At 32.6% G+C, this 15,952-nt stretch overlaps 1 protein-coding gene across 2 annotated transcripts in view; it reads right to left on the minus strand.

The window, feature by feature from the left end:
* The window catches only part of FGF14 (fibroblast growth factor 14), a 761,961-nt gene that overhangs the window by 168,737 nt on the left and 577,272 nt on the right, over window positions 1-15,952 (minus strand). For both annotated transcript variants that reach the window (XM_012546239.2, XM_003765753.3), the window contains exon 3: window positions 3,585-3,688. In XM_012546239.2, the coding sequence (XP_012401693.1) occupies window positions 3,585-3,688 (104 nt within the window). The remainder of the gene's footprint in view (window positions 1-3,584; window positions 3,689-15,952) is intronic.

Raw genomic sequence — 15,952 nt, forward strand, 5'->3', positions numbered from 1 at the left:
TTTCATTTCTGACCACTGATACCTCCAAGACCAATTTTAAAACTTCAGACCTCATTCTAAGAACATTTATATTAGAAATAGACATCTTTTACATTTTTATGCTTTTTGTTTTCTTTTTCTCTGTATCCCCAGTACTTAGTAGTTCCTAGCACACAGAAGGTGGTTAATAAATACATGTTAACTTGACTTACCATCAGAATTTATAACAGAAGCCACACCCAAGAGTCCATTATAGCATTGTAGAGAACTTTTCAGATGATTTTTAAACAGAAGAATATTTGCAATAAAGCCTGTGTTTTAAACTTTCTGTATCTTTACTCAAAATTTTTTGAGCTTCAGTTCTGAGATATCACAGAATGTTCTAGCCTGAAGCAAACTGTTTATAACCAACATTAAAACCTCTTGAGATACATCACTAACAACTACCCTAGAAACATTATGGCTGTGACAAAAATGACTGCTGTCATTTTGAGGAAAAAAGATTTCCACAGGGAATTGTCATCTCCAACATTGCCATTATGATCATCTACATCCTTATCAGAGCCCTTTCATGTCCCCCTGGGTGTCATTATTTTATACTTGTCTATCTTACTTTTTGGTGTGTAGTAAAGAAATATATCCTGAAACAAAATAGCCATGTAGTTTTGCCTGTGAGTCTCTACAGCCATTTTTCTTTTGCCACAGTTTTACTAATTAGACCATTTTTGCCTCTCTATTTCTAGCCCTCAGCATATAGCCTAATCCACAGTAGACAATAAATACTTAACAACTAACAGACTCTAATTCATCAAATTATTTTAAGTTTATTATTTTTATTATTTATCATAAGTTTGTTATTGGACTATTCTGTTTTCAAAATCCATTTTTGTATCTCGATAAAATGGGCAATTTTCAAACATTGAACTATTTTTTCAAATGTCATTCTGATTTTTCAAGGCAGCTAAGTAGCACAGTAGAGAGAGTACTAGATGAGGAGTGAGAAAGACCTAAGTTTGAATTCTAGTCTGTGACCTAGGACAAGTAACTTAATACCCCTGTGATTTGGAGTTTTTGTTATCTATAAATAAAGATAATAACATTGTAGAGAACATTTTTAGTTGATTTGAAAAGAAAATGATTTTAAAATAAAACTTGTATTTTAAACTTTCAGGGACTTTATACAAATTGCTACTATGATCTAATGATAACTGATAGCTAGGATAACCAGGCGTGAAAATTATTGTGAGGATTAAATAAGATAACATATGTATCACTGCAAACTTTAGAGTACTATATAAATACTAGCTATCATTATTATATTATATTATAATTGTTATAATTATTATTTCTCAATTAATAATGGCTTATTGTACATATACACTCCTTAAACCACAATTTATTTGAGCAAGTAATTAATGTTTTTTTAAAAACATGAAAAATGTTGGTTTCTATGCAGGTGAAATGTCTTTTGGAAGATAAATTGCAATATAATATCCAAATAATTTTGCAGTTCTGATAATGAATAATGAACATTTATCCAAAACATTTATTAATGATTGAATGTTCAATTAATTTATAATGGCAATGGATCTATTTATTCTCAGAAATATAGACAAAAGTCACAGAATAATATTTATCATTTGAGCCATCTCCTTTTTTCTCCCAGAATGAACCATTTCCACTATTTTGATTTTTTTCTTTTACAGAAAACTTTCATTTTTCTTTTTTTTCCTCTTTCTTCTTATAACTGGAGAGAGGGTTCTTTCACTAACTGTGCTGATGGTCTTCTTACACACACATCATACCACATTAATAGATGTTTATTACTTCTCACTTAAACAGGTAATAATTTTATGAAACAAGTCTGGAAAAAAATAAACTTTGCTTGAATTATTCACAACAGTATATGTTATTGTATTAAGTCTAATAAATCATAAATAATTAAAGACTATCAGCAAGGGCTTACAATATATTTTTTCTTTACAACATAACTTTGATTATAATGTGATTTGATTTCCTACTTTTACAAAATGGCTATTCCTGCTGCACTAGAGTTTCTACCATATGATTCTGAAGCTTCTGTTTATTTCAAAGCACCTAGGCATGAAAATGTACCACCTTTTGTGAAATATGTAATGCCTGCTTTTTAAAAACTGCATAAGAGAATGAAAGATTAAAATTTCTTTTTCAACATCAAAATTATCAAACTAACACTTAAAATTCATTCACATTCCATACTGATACTCTGCCCTATTTTTATAGACATACATATTATCAGACATAGTTGAATCCTAATAATTTTTAAGCAGCCACAAAAATTTCTTAGAATGCCCTGTAGTAGGAGTCAACTAGAACAAACATTAAATCAATTGACTGACTTAACTCTTATAAAATAAAAGCATATCCTAGGAATATAATCTTTTATTTGGACTATCCCTTAAAGTTGGTTTGGGGAAAAGGAAATGTCAATGCCAACAGCATCTCCATCTGAGGAAGGTACACATTTACTCGTGACAACAAAAAAGCAATCTGCATAATATAGAACCCAATTCCACATAGGGTTGGGAACTCAGATGGTGACAGGAGATGCATATCAATAGTCCATGTCACTATGTTCACTGTGATGAGATACTACAGCTTGCAGTTCATTTTCCTTTGACAGGATTTCCCAGAATCATAGAGAAAACATCTCCTGTCCTATTGGGAACCCCACAGAGATTCTCCCCGTCAAGGTTTTCCTCAGTTGTTGTCACTCACTAAGAGACTTTGGGATTGGAGTTTTCTTTAGAATATAAAGTCTGGAATGACTGCCACATACCAAAATAAGCAAACAAACAAATAAATAAGAGTATTTCCTTTCAGAGCATCAAGAATTTAATTTGTCCAATTGTCTCTCAAGGGATGACAGAAAGAAAATTCTACTGCATGCTTTTGTAGCTTGAAATATGTGGCACAAGAGAAATTTAACAGCATAATGAAATATGCATACAATACATATTAAATAAAAACAAATTCTTTAACATTAAAAATACCAGGGGGGGGGGAAACTTATGGTGGCATAAAAGTATTCAAATTTAAAAGAATTGCCATTATACAACAGTCTTATTTATCATTATATTATGTAATTTGATGGATCAGAATTTGTTTGTAATATCCTAAAGTAGTAATATCCTAAAGTAGTTAACAGGCTGTCTAATTTGCCACATAAAACCTGTTTTTTTAAATCATTTACTAGAGTTCTCTGCATAGTTTAATTTGTGTGCCAGTGCATGCAATTTCCTATGACAAGAACATTTCCAAATGTAAGATAATATATTAATAATATCATCTGTTCTTCAATTGCTCTATTTGGCTGCAAGCTAGCTCATTTGTTTTTTAATATGGCAAATTCAGAGGCTCAAAAGACACTAATAAACCAGAATTTAGCTGTCTTACCGGAAAGACAATTTTACCTGATGTTAATAAAATAGCTGCTTAGAGGATTCACAATGAAGACCAAACCGTGCAGGGAAATCGATGGTGAATCAACCTCCATAGAGCTTTGTCAGTATTTGTTATTTTACATAGAAGGTATTAGATCTCAGTATCCATGGTGTGCTACTTACTGATGTGTAGAGGTACCCTTCTCCATTCATAGCAATATACAACCCTGTCTTTACTCCCTGCATGGCAACAACGCGAAGTCCCACTGGTATGAGGTTGAATAATGCTGTAAAGATAAATGGGATCTGTCATGGATAGGCAGGGAAAAGAAAAAACATTGCAATAACTAGGCATTTATTTGTAACAATCAAGATACCATACTCGTCATTGACTTTATAGAACACTCATTTTTATTGTTATTAGTAACAGTATTATTATCCTAGCTATCACTGTGAAGAATCAGCATCATTAACATCATCATCATTTAAATCACTAGTTATCATTTAAATCAAGATCCCATTTCTCTGGTAAAGTTAGAACTTAAGCTTCAGCTTGTAAATCTAATTAGCAATCATTCCTACTAGAATTGGCTAATGGCACAATTGTTGGGATAACAAATACAAACAAGGCTGCAATTGGAAAGGTTGCATCTTACTTTTTAACACCATTTTGTACTCAATGAAAACAACAACTGTGAACAATCTCATGGAAAACAGAAAAAGCAATTAAAACTAAGTGATTAGTCTTCTACTTCTTAATCGGGAAGGTGTGATTTGTCTTTGCAATTTAGGACAGTGCATTTTTTAAAAAGAAAAAAACGATAATTCCTACAGCTAATTTGTCATTCATAGGGAATTTCTATACTGAGGGTTTACAATACCAGATAATATCATAGAGCTGAAGCTTTTGTATAATTAATTAGATACCTAAACCAATGACATTAGCCCTTTAAAATAACCAGAAGAATAAATATTAATTCTATTTTATCTGAGGAAGAAAGCATCAAATACTTTGTTCACCTTAGGCACACCAGTTATTTGGAAGTGTACCTGTATCTTCCTAAGACTCTTGAAGCTTTAAGGTATGAGTCATTTGCATACTAATATGGATTTTTAAAGTGAGTATTGGCACATTTATGTGTGACCCCATGTGTAGGTAACTAGAGATGGGGGTAGCACAGTAGAGATAAAGTCATATCACTCTTTGGAGAAGAGAATAAAAACATTAATATTAATAAGCATAAGAATAACCTGCATTCAAGATAATTTATACAAATTCAAATAAATCAAATACTTTTTTTATAAAATGACCTTCTCACATATTTACTGCATCACTATAACCTCAGACACCAGATCTTTCTGCCTTATCACTATGCCTTCCTGAAACCCAAGGCTGTTACTTGACAATGAACCCAAAAGATCCTCAGACTTTGTCATCTGACCTACAATTACTATCTTAGTAGCATCAGTCCCTTGGCAATCACACTAAACCTGACCTTTCTGACATGTATGATCTCCTCCAGTTAACTGTCATCTTCTTGAAGGCAGGGACATCCTCACTTTTATATTTATATCCTCAGAATGGGGACATAGTTAATATTTAACATTTTTTCTTTAATCTATTCATCTCAAAGGTTTTATTAAGAATTAATGGCATACTCTATTAAGAGTATGACTGCTAGAAAAATAAGGCAGTTACTTAACTGTCAGGAGGGAAACATGTATTGCATGCAGGAAGAAAGGACAGAGGCAAGATACAAAAGAAAAATCAGCCAGGTTCACCCTATGTTATTAGACTTAAAGGTTCCTTGCCAAAATAGATTATATCAATCAATGAATCAACATTTATTAAGCACTTACAATTTGCTAGCCATTTGACTAGGCTCAGGAGAAACAAAGAAAATACAAAATAGCAAGCTTCTTCTTCCCAGGTCAAGAAGTTACCCTAATTCAACATACATATATATGTAAATATATGTGGAAATAAAAAATATTTCAAAATAATTTCTATGGAAGGAGATAAAATTTAGCAGCTAGCTGTTCTCTGTAGGAATTATCATACAAGCTGACCTGGAAAGATCTAGGGATTTTATGAAGCAAAGGAGAGAAAAGAAAATTCCAGACAAAGGGAAAAGCAAAACCATAGAGGAGGAAAAGCAATGGCCTGCAGAAAGAATAAGAACAATTTGGCTAGAATGAAGAGTATGGGGAGGGGAAAAAAGTAGAGCCAGAATCTAAGGGCTTTAAACGGCAAATAGAAAACTTAGCATCTTATCAACTATAGGCAACAAAGTAACCACTAGGACTTCTTAAACAGGGGACTAACATGATCAGACCGGGGCTCCAGGAATATCATTTTAGCAGTTGTGTAAAAGATGGATTAGAGTGGGTAGGAGATAATTAGGCTGGATGAAAAAGACTTGAAGGGAAAAATCAATTAGGAAGTTATTGTAAAAGCCCAAGTAAGAAGAGATTAAAGTTGGTGCTCCTTTGATTAGAAAGAAAGGCAGATGTGGAAGTTAAGGATAACTTTGCAAATGGTAACATGGTTGATGGGAAGAACCATGTTGTTTCCAAAAGAAAGAACTTTGGGAGTGGGAAGGATTTGGGGCAAAGATAAGGAGTTTTATATTTGCTATATTCAGTTTGAAATGACTAGGAGACACCCATTGAGGTATGTCCAAAAGGCTGTTGTATAAATATATGTGTCTTTAGGCAATTTCCTAAGGGTTGCATTTTATTTGGTTGATACCTAACCCTTTGATTCAAATGCTTAAAATGCTTGCAGAAGAAAAATACTCACTACAGAAATAACTGAGTTCTGCGTTATATAATAAGAGATGCAAATCAACGCTGTAAGATATGCTGTTATCCTCTCCCCCACCCCCATTCTAAAGACTCACATGTATGTATCTATGGTGCAAGTAAAAGGCTCCATGTTCTTATTTTAACACTACATTTAAAATTTTCTTTTTAGTATTAGGAAATAATGAAAATCTGTGTACTCTGGTGGAGCACAAAGCATTATTTAATGACTGATAAAAATAGAAACAAACTAAAAAAGCAGTTTTCTTTTGCTAGGAAAAAAACCCTGTTTTTTCCTATGATTTTTAAAGCAATTACTTCCCATGGATATACTTTCAAATTTAAATAGTTATAAAATCTTAAATCTAGAATTGGAAGAGACCTTTGAGACTATTCACTCCAATCCCTTCATTCTGTGGGCCAAGCAATTTGAAGCACAGAGATGTGATTTGTCCAGGACCAGAGATTTAGTTAATAGAAACAGAGAGAACTAAAACTATAGACTTCTGATTATCACCAGGAACTATTTCTTTCATACTATACCACCAATGAAAAAAAAAGTTTGTTTTTAAGTATTTTGAGCCTTCAGTGTTCTTTTTTATTTATTATATTCCTTCACTTCTAAAATATTTTCATGTTATATATGCCATATACATTGGAATCTTACTAATTAAGGCATATTGAAGGAGAAGGAGGGAGAGAAAGAGGAATCTTTTGTGGAGATTTTAGCAGGAGGGAAATGAGAAAGGAAAGAGGAAGAAAAAAAAGAAAGGGAAAGGGAGAGAGCACTTAAACGTTGCAGGCACTATTTACAAATATTATCTCATGTGATCCCAAAATTTGCAGGATAGGTGCAATTTTAAGCTGAGGAAACTAAAGATAGAAATTAAGTGACTTGTCCAGAATCACAAAGCAAGTAAAAGATTGAAATTTGAACTTTCTTATTCCAAGTCTAGCACTCCATTCCCTAGGCTACCAGCTGACACTTCAGAACATCTAGCAACAATCCCCTTTAGTCAGACTAGCTTTAAAAGAGGACTTGCCTTATACTTAATTCTATTTTAATATTATTTTGAGCTTTGGTGCATATGTGGATATATATATGTGCTCATAAATTTATGTCATATAAAGGCAGATATGTGCATATATAAATAGAAAGATATCTAGGGGATTTGTGAACTTAAAAATTATCTTTAGGTAATTTCTCAATGTTAATTAACTCATTATTTCTTCAAAATCCTAAATTCTATGCACTTTTTGCAGTTCAATAGTTCAAAATTTTTTGGTTTTCCAGTTTTAGAGTAGAAATGACAGTTTTAAGCAAAGAAAATTGTTAACTAAACTTATTTAATTTATCTTTACATAGAAAAATTAGAATCAAAGAGTAACAGCAGAGTGAGCTGGGAATATAGATTCAAGAAGCTTTAGATTAATATATGGATTTATACTGTTGTTCATTTGTTCAATTATTTCCCATTCTTCATGACCCCACGTACAAGCACTTCTAACTTTCATGGCTTCCATGACCCCACCTTTTCCTTTTGTCTTCAATCTTTCCCAACATCAGGTTTTTTTTCAATGATATTTGTATTATTATGTGATCAAATTACTTGTTTCAGTTTCAATCAATAGTCTCAATGAATTTCTTTAAGTATTAACTGATTTGATCTTCTTGCTATCCAAAGGACTCTCAAAAGTCTTCTCCAGTAGCACAATTCAAAAGTAGCACTCAACTTTCCTTAAAATCTACCTCTCATAGCCATATACCTGAAAAAACTATTTTTTGATGATTTTTATCAGCAAAATTTTTAGTATGCTATCCAGTTTTGTCATAACTTTCTTTTCCAAAGAGCAAGCATCTTTAAATTTCATGGCTGTAGCTACTGTCTGAAGTAATCTTTGATCTAAAGAATATAAAATCTGATACTGGGTCCATCCCTTCTCCTCTATTTGCCAGGAAGTGATAGAATTAATTTCTAAGATCTTAATTTTTAAAAATGTTAAGCTTTAAACCAGCTTTTATACTTTTCCATCTCATCAACCTTTTAATTCTTCTTCATTTCCTGCTATTAATATGGCATTATTTGCTTATCTGAGATTGTTGATATTTCTCCGGGCAATCTTAATTCTAGCTTTTGATTCATTCATGATTCAACCAATGCTGGCAATTAAATCTCTTAATTCCTCTGCCTCTTTGAAAATCTCTTCAGCTAATTCTTGGTTCACAAATTATTGAAGAGTAGCTTGCAGAATCTTAGGCATAGCCTTGCTGGCATCTGAAATGAGCACAATTACTTGGCAATCTGAATATACCTTGACTTTGTCCTTTTTTAGGAATCGGAATGGGAACTGATCTTTTCCAATCCAGTGGCCACTGCTGGGTTTTTTAAGTTTGCTGGCATATTGCACACATATGGTTATTGGTGATGATAAGATCTTTCTTATACAGTGGTTCTGTATATTCTTGCCATTTCTTTTTAATCTCTTCTAATTCTGTTTTATCATGCCCATTTTTTCATAAAATTTTTTTGGTATCTCTATTCTTGAAGAGATTTCTTGTCTTTCCCATTCTATCATTTTCTTCTATTTCTTTCTATTGCTCATTTAAGAAAATCTTCTCTCTCCTCATTATTCTCTGAAATTTTGAATTCAGTTGGGTATATTTTCCTTTTTTTCTTTCCCTTTCCTTCTTTCCTCAACTATTCGCAAAGCCACATCAGATAGTTATTTTGCTTCCTTACTCTTCTTTTACCTTAAGATTTCAGTTATTGTTGCCACTGCATAATAATAATGTGAATCTTTTCCCATAGTTCTTCTGGTATAGCTAATTTTATAAATTTATTTATCACCTCCACTTCATATTTATAAGGGATGCTTTTTAGTTTATATCTATCTAGTCTGATGATTTTCCCTCCTATATTCAATTTAAGTAAAAATGTTTCAAAAAGAAGCTCATGACCTGAGCCATAACCAGCTCTAGGTACTATTTTAACTAACTATATAGATTTGATTGAAACATAAATAATCAGTCTGATTTCTATATCTATCCATAAATATCCATGTGTATATTTGCCTTTCAGGACGTTGAAAAAAGAATGTTTGCTATTACTAATGAGTTATTTCCACAAAACTCTTTAAGTCTCTGCCCTGTTTCATTTTGTACTCCAAGGCAAAACTTATCTATTATTTCAATTAACTTTAAAGTTCCTACTGTAGTATTCCAATCTCCTATGATGTATAATGATAGCCTTAATTAAATTCACTCATTCACCTCCTTTTACACTCATGGACACCCAAGATGTCAATGTTTAAACTTTCTATCTCCTGTTTGACCAAATCCAGCTTACTTTGGTTCATAGGTCTTACATTGCAGATTCTTATGCAATATTGATTTTTGCAGCATCAGGTTGTCCTTTCATCACAAGACACAATCAGAGTTGAGCATCCTGTTAGCTTTGATCCAGGTGCCCCATTCTTTCTGGACTTATAGTTGTTCTCTGCTTTTCCCCAATAACATGCTGGACACCTTCTGGACGGGGGGGGGGTCATCTTCTGGTATCATATTTATTAAACATTTTGATACTATCCATGGACTTTTCTTGGCAAAGATATTGGAGTAGTTTGTCATTTTTTTCTCCAATGTACATGGATCTATATTGAGCTCTCAAATGAAAAGAATAGAACATAGAGCTGCATTCTTAATCTCTTCAGATTGATGTACTGAAGGAAGAGATTGCTTACTGTCAAATTTTTCTTTTGGCTTTTATCAGTGATAGAATATCAGATAATGATTGAAATTTTCTGATTCTTTGTATACTTCCCCCCTCCCATAAATGCTCACAGTTGTATGAGGTAGCATTTAATTGTTTCAATGGATTGAAGATATATTCAATGAAGCATTTCCTCCAAAGATACAGATCACAAGATACTCACGTCCTCTCTCCCTGTTTACTGTTTTTATTTTCCTATAAATCATCTATGCCCCATGTACTCTACATCTACCTCTAGTTATCTTGACATTATGAATGCCAACTTGACATATAAGCTATCCTCTGGATATCCTTCATTCTCACCATGGGACTATTCCCCTTTTCTTTTCCTGTTCAAAATATTTCTAAAAATTTCCAATATCCTCTTTATTCTTTGTTGATGCTGGAATTCCATGACAAACATAAATATAATATCAATAGCAGCATTGTCTTTTCAATTGTTTTCAGTCATGTCTGACTCTTTGTGACGCCATTTGGGGTCTTCTTGGCAGAGATACTAGAACAATTTGCAATTGAGGTAATTGAGGCAATCTGGATTAAGTAATTTGCCTAGTGTCATATAGCTAGTAACTATCTAAGGCCAAATTTTAAATAAGATTCTTTGAACTTCAGGGTCAACAATTGCTATCATTTCCCCCACAGAAAAATACATCTGTTTAATAAAAGAGACACCTTTGTTTCCTAAAGGCAATGAAATACTTTTTCTTCTTCAATTCTGGATCAATCATTGCCCATTAACAGAGTTTATTTGGCTTACTTCCATGACTTGTTCAATCATCTGCATATTAAATAGACTGAACAACAGGTATTCCTTATCTGTTTCTTCCTAGTAAATCCAGGGGAACCAATATTTTTTGAGTGACTATGAATGTCTTCATAAATTATAGGATTTGATGAAATCAGAAGAGTATGATCCTCACATAACAATTTCTGGAGAAGCTTACTTTCTTTAGGGAATTTTTCTTCCATCTAAACCATACTGTGGACATGCTCTATCTCATGGACATGTTAGACATGGTTTCCTTTTTTATGACTTAATGACTCTGCTGTAATATCTTTCAAGTACTGTTATACAGTACTGACAACTGCATTGGGAGACACTGGTAGCTTTTGTCCTAGTAAATCAAATGTTTTTTTAGTTAACAAATAATAAGTACACTGAAATCTTGTATTTATTATGCATCTAAGTCAAATGTATGACTTTCCCTATATTTGATCTATTGCACTGTATCATCTGCAAAATCTTATTTGTTCCCTATTCATTCCTTCACTGATGATGTCCTCAGTATTTGTAGATTATTCTATTTTTTGAGATAAAAATGCATGCATATATAGGTCAGTATTAACATTTTATTTATTAACTATTTTTGGTGGGGGAGGGGATATAAGATCCAAGGTATTTCTTAGGACTGGTAAATAGAGCTAACATTATTTCTGTTATATCTGTAAGAAGCCTGAGGCTTGTATAAAATTAGTTCTCCAAGAAAACACATCTAGGGGCAACTATTTGGTGTACTAGATAAAGCACCAGCCCTGAAGTCAGGAGGACCTGAATTCAAATATGGTCTCAGACACTTAACACTTCCTGGCTATGTGACTCTGGGCAAGTCACTTAACCATGATTGCCTCAGGGGGAAAAAAGGAAAAGAAAACAGTTATAAATTAATAGCTGAGACTTGAACTATACTCTGACTTCTTATCTTTCTACCATTATACTGCCTCTGTACCTCTGATCCATTACAGCTATTCATAAGATCACATTACTCTCACAGAGGTAGATCTGTAAGGCACTCCAGGGAACATCTAGTTCAATCCTTTCTTATTACAGATGAGAAAACTCATCTGTCCAAGGTCCAAGGAGATCATGTTATATATTCCCATGAGCATTCATATAGTAAGCATCTCAGGTAGTATTTGAACCCAGGTCTTCTGACTTTAAAGGCTGTAAAGTCTTTCCACTTTACCTGATTACTTCTTAATACTTAGGTCTCCTTAAATATGACCATGATTTTTTTTTTCTGAGATCTGATCTCAACACTAAAAGAATCATTATTCAATTACAAAAAACTTTAAGGACATTAAGTAACTCAAACTTTTTCTGTGATAAATATGCACTAAGATAATCATTTATAAAAGCTTTTAAATTTTAGAATTAGACTAGACATTGGTAAGTTATATAGGATAATTTTCTAACTTCAGAGATAAAGAACACTGAGTTCTACTAAAAAAAGTCAATTATTTGCTAATAAGTGACCTTATCAGGACTATCACCTAGATCTCTTGATTTGAAGTATAAATTACTATTGAACTATAATTAATAAGGATAGCAATAGTTATAGTGACAGGGATAGGAAAGGAATAGACCTGTAATTTCACTGATATTGAGAAATCCAAAGTAAGAAAGCTTTCTGTACCATAGCGTGTTCTCCTCATTAGAAGCTTAGAGATTTGAACCAATATGTATCAGAAGCAGAACCTGAATCCAGATCCTGCTGGCTTTGAAACCAACTCTCTATCCACTAAACAAGTCACTAAAAGACACTGCCTCAACTTTTTGAAATAAGTCTTTTTTTTTCCTAATATTTTCATGAATGCTCTACTCTCAGAGCCTTTCTTCCATATAACAGTAGCTAATGCTTATTTGGAATTTTAACTTTTTCAAAGTGTTTTACATGTGATTCAACTTAATTTTCATGACAGTATTGTGAAGTAGGTATTATTATATGATTTTTCCATTTTACAAATGAGGAAACTGAGGCTTACAGAGAGGTTAAATGATTTGCTTGGGATCATACATCTAGTTAAATGTCTTACATGACATTCTGTCTTATTGATTCCAAGTCTAGGGCTTAATTAGGTCATCTATCTTCTTGAGGAAGTTGGCTACAACTTCCTTATTCCTTACTTTCTGTAATGAATATCAGAGCAAGTTACTTTACTTTCCCACTTTCCTACAATCAAGTTTGGTCAATTGGTCTGCTCTGTTCTGCTTTAGGTTGCTAAACTTTCCCAAGAAAAATTTTTAAATGAGTCCTAGTATTGAACAACTTCTGGTCATTGTTCTCAAAGATGATTTGTCATTGTGAAACTGCTAGAAACATTTCAAAGCTCTTTAAAAAGGGTGCCTTCCTAATGTGCTTGGTCTGAAAAAAGTAATGAAGCCATATCAGAAACATATCTTATGCATCCATTAGGAGTTTTAGAGGATTAGTGGATAGAATTGATTCATTTTTAATTCTGTCAATTTACTGATATTTCTATTCTTAAAAAGGTTTAATGTCAATTATCTATAAATGATTCTCTCCTTTAAAGATCATCTCTATCAGCACTATTCTTTTCCTCCTACACTTGCTCATTCAAATCCTCAACTATAAGATCAAGCCATAAGTGATAGAGATCACACTCAGAAAGATTACAGTAAAAGAATCACTACATATCCAAGGTACCAGAGTTAGTGTATATCAGAAGTATACTTAAAATGCAGGCTTATCAAGACTGTGAAGCTAGTTCTCTATCTGATACTATTTCTCATTAAATATATACTTTTGATTAAATAATAATGTTACTAATGTTTCTGGGACATTTTGGTTAATTGAAATTGGTTTTAATAGTAAATAATAGTTAAAGATTATATATAATTTTTGAAAAATAAAATCCCTATACATAGATTATATATAATAATAAACATATATATCATAACGTATAGTATATAATTTGGCATGTAATAAATGGTCTAACTTAGGGAATTTTTTTGAAATTTCAAAAATTATCCTGTCTTTATCAGACTTTCTTGCAATTCTGATAATGTAATTGCTTTCTGTAATAATTTTCCCTGTTCTAGCTCTACAAACATATTCATATCAGAAGGAGCAACGACTTCAAAATAGTAGCACAATGACCATTTGAATATCAGTTTGCCCTATTACAAAGTTGGAGGAAAATACCTTAGTTGGAACTCCTAGAATAGGAGTGATAAGAACAATGCTGAAAATAAGAGAATATATATTTTTAGGTTTCCCCTTTCAAAAAAATTTTTTTTTGGTTTAGAATATGTGTATTTACTCTGCAGGACCACCTCACAGCTATCAAATTGGGATAACAGAAAACAAAAATGATGAATGTTGGAGAAGATGTGGGAAAATCAGGACACTAATGCATTGTGAGTAGAGTTGTGAACTTATTCTGGAGAACAACTGGGAACTATGCCCAAAGGGCTATAAAATTGTATCACCCTTTGGTCCAGCAACACCATTACTAAGTCTGTAACCAAAGAGATCATAAACAAAGAAAATGTATAAAAACATTTATAGAAGTTCTTTTAGTGGTGTTAAAGAACTGAAAATGAAGGGCATGCCCCTCAACTGGAGGATGCCTGAACAACATGTTATATATGAATTTAATGGAATACTATTGTGCAAGAAGAAATGATGAATAGGTTGATTTCCAAAAAAACCTGGAAAGAGTAACACAAACTGATGCTGGAGGAAGTGCACAGAAGCCGGAGAATATTATACATAGTAACAACACTGTGTGATGATTAACTATGATAGACTTAGCTCTTCTCAGCAATACAATGATCCAAGAAAATTCCAAAAAACTCATGATGGAAAAAGCTATCCACATCCAAATAAAGAACTATGGAGTCTAAAAACAGATGGAATCACATTACTTTCACATTATTTTGATTTTTATTCTTTCTTTCTCATGATTTTTCCCTTTTGTTCTGATTCTTTTTTCACAACATGATTAACAAGGAAATATGTTTAACATGATTGTCCATGGATAATGTATATCAGATTGCTTATTGTCTGGGAAAAAAGGGAGGGAAGGAGAAAAATATGGAACTCAAAATTCTTATAAAAACGAATGCTGAAAACTATTTTCACATATAATTGGAAAAATTAGAATACTATAAAGAAAATAATATGTGTACATAATAGCATATTTGTATATGTGTGTATGTGTATAGATATATGTATATGTTACATATATAGAGAGAGAGACTTAAATTTAGATATAGATATAGATACATACACATCCAAGATTTTTTAAGGCTTAGTATAGTTTTAAGTTATTAAAGCTTAAAACTATTTTAAAATTTTGGGACATAATATGTGTATATGTGAAAACCTTCATTCTACCCCTCCACATCTCATTGACCCTCCTTTTGATACATTTAGAAAATGAATAAAACAATTATAAGAATATATCAAATACTTTAAGAATTTTAAACTAGGGAAGTTTAACTAAAAGGTAGTTTACCCAGATCTTTCTAAAGCTTCTGTCAGTGAGTGGTGTCAGGAAAGACTACCTGCTGCTTTAGAGGGCTTTCTGACATATAAAATTGACATACAAATCATATAAGACCCTGTTACGTGTTAGATGATAGCACTAACAACTTAAAAGAAGCTTTATTTTTTTGGTAGAGCAGGAAGCAAGAAATAGAAAGAGAGGGAGAGAGAGACGGAGAGACAGGGAAAGAGAGACAGGAGACAGAGAGACAGATAGGAAGAAAAAGAGAGTGAGAGAGAGAGACAGACAAAGACAGACGCAAGAGAAAGAGACAGATAGAGACAGAGAAAGGGAGGGAGCAAGAGAGAAAGAGACAGAGATAGAGACAGAGATGGAGAGAAGAGAGAGAGAGAGAGAGAGAGAGATAGAGAGAGAGAGAGAGAGAGAGAAAGTTAGACAGAGGGACACAGAGAGAGGCCAGATGTAGGAAAGGCTAATAAGCAGACCACCTAAGAATGGTGCTTTTTGTGGTATTCTCAGTGGTTTTTTGTTTTGTCATTACTAAATATTATTTCATCAGAATGCTTACTATTCCTCTATCTTTTAATGTTGTATTATAAATCTTTCAGGAAATAGAGTCATGATATCCAAAATGTCATTCATAAAATGACCAAGATAAAATACTTGGAAAAAGGGCCAACACCCTTATCCCCTGAGCTCCTAGTCTTCTACTCTCTACTTCAA

The sequence above is a fragment of the Sarcophilus harrisii genome, chromosome 3 (assembly GCF_902635505.1).
Source record: "Sarcophilus harrisii chromosome 3, mSarHar1.11, whole genome shotgun sequence".
NCBI lineage: Eukaryota > Metazoa > Chordata > Mammalia > Dasyuromorphia > Dasyuridae > Sarcophilus > Sarcophilus harrisii.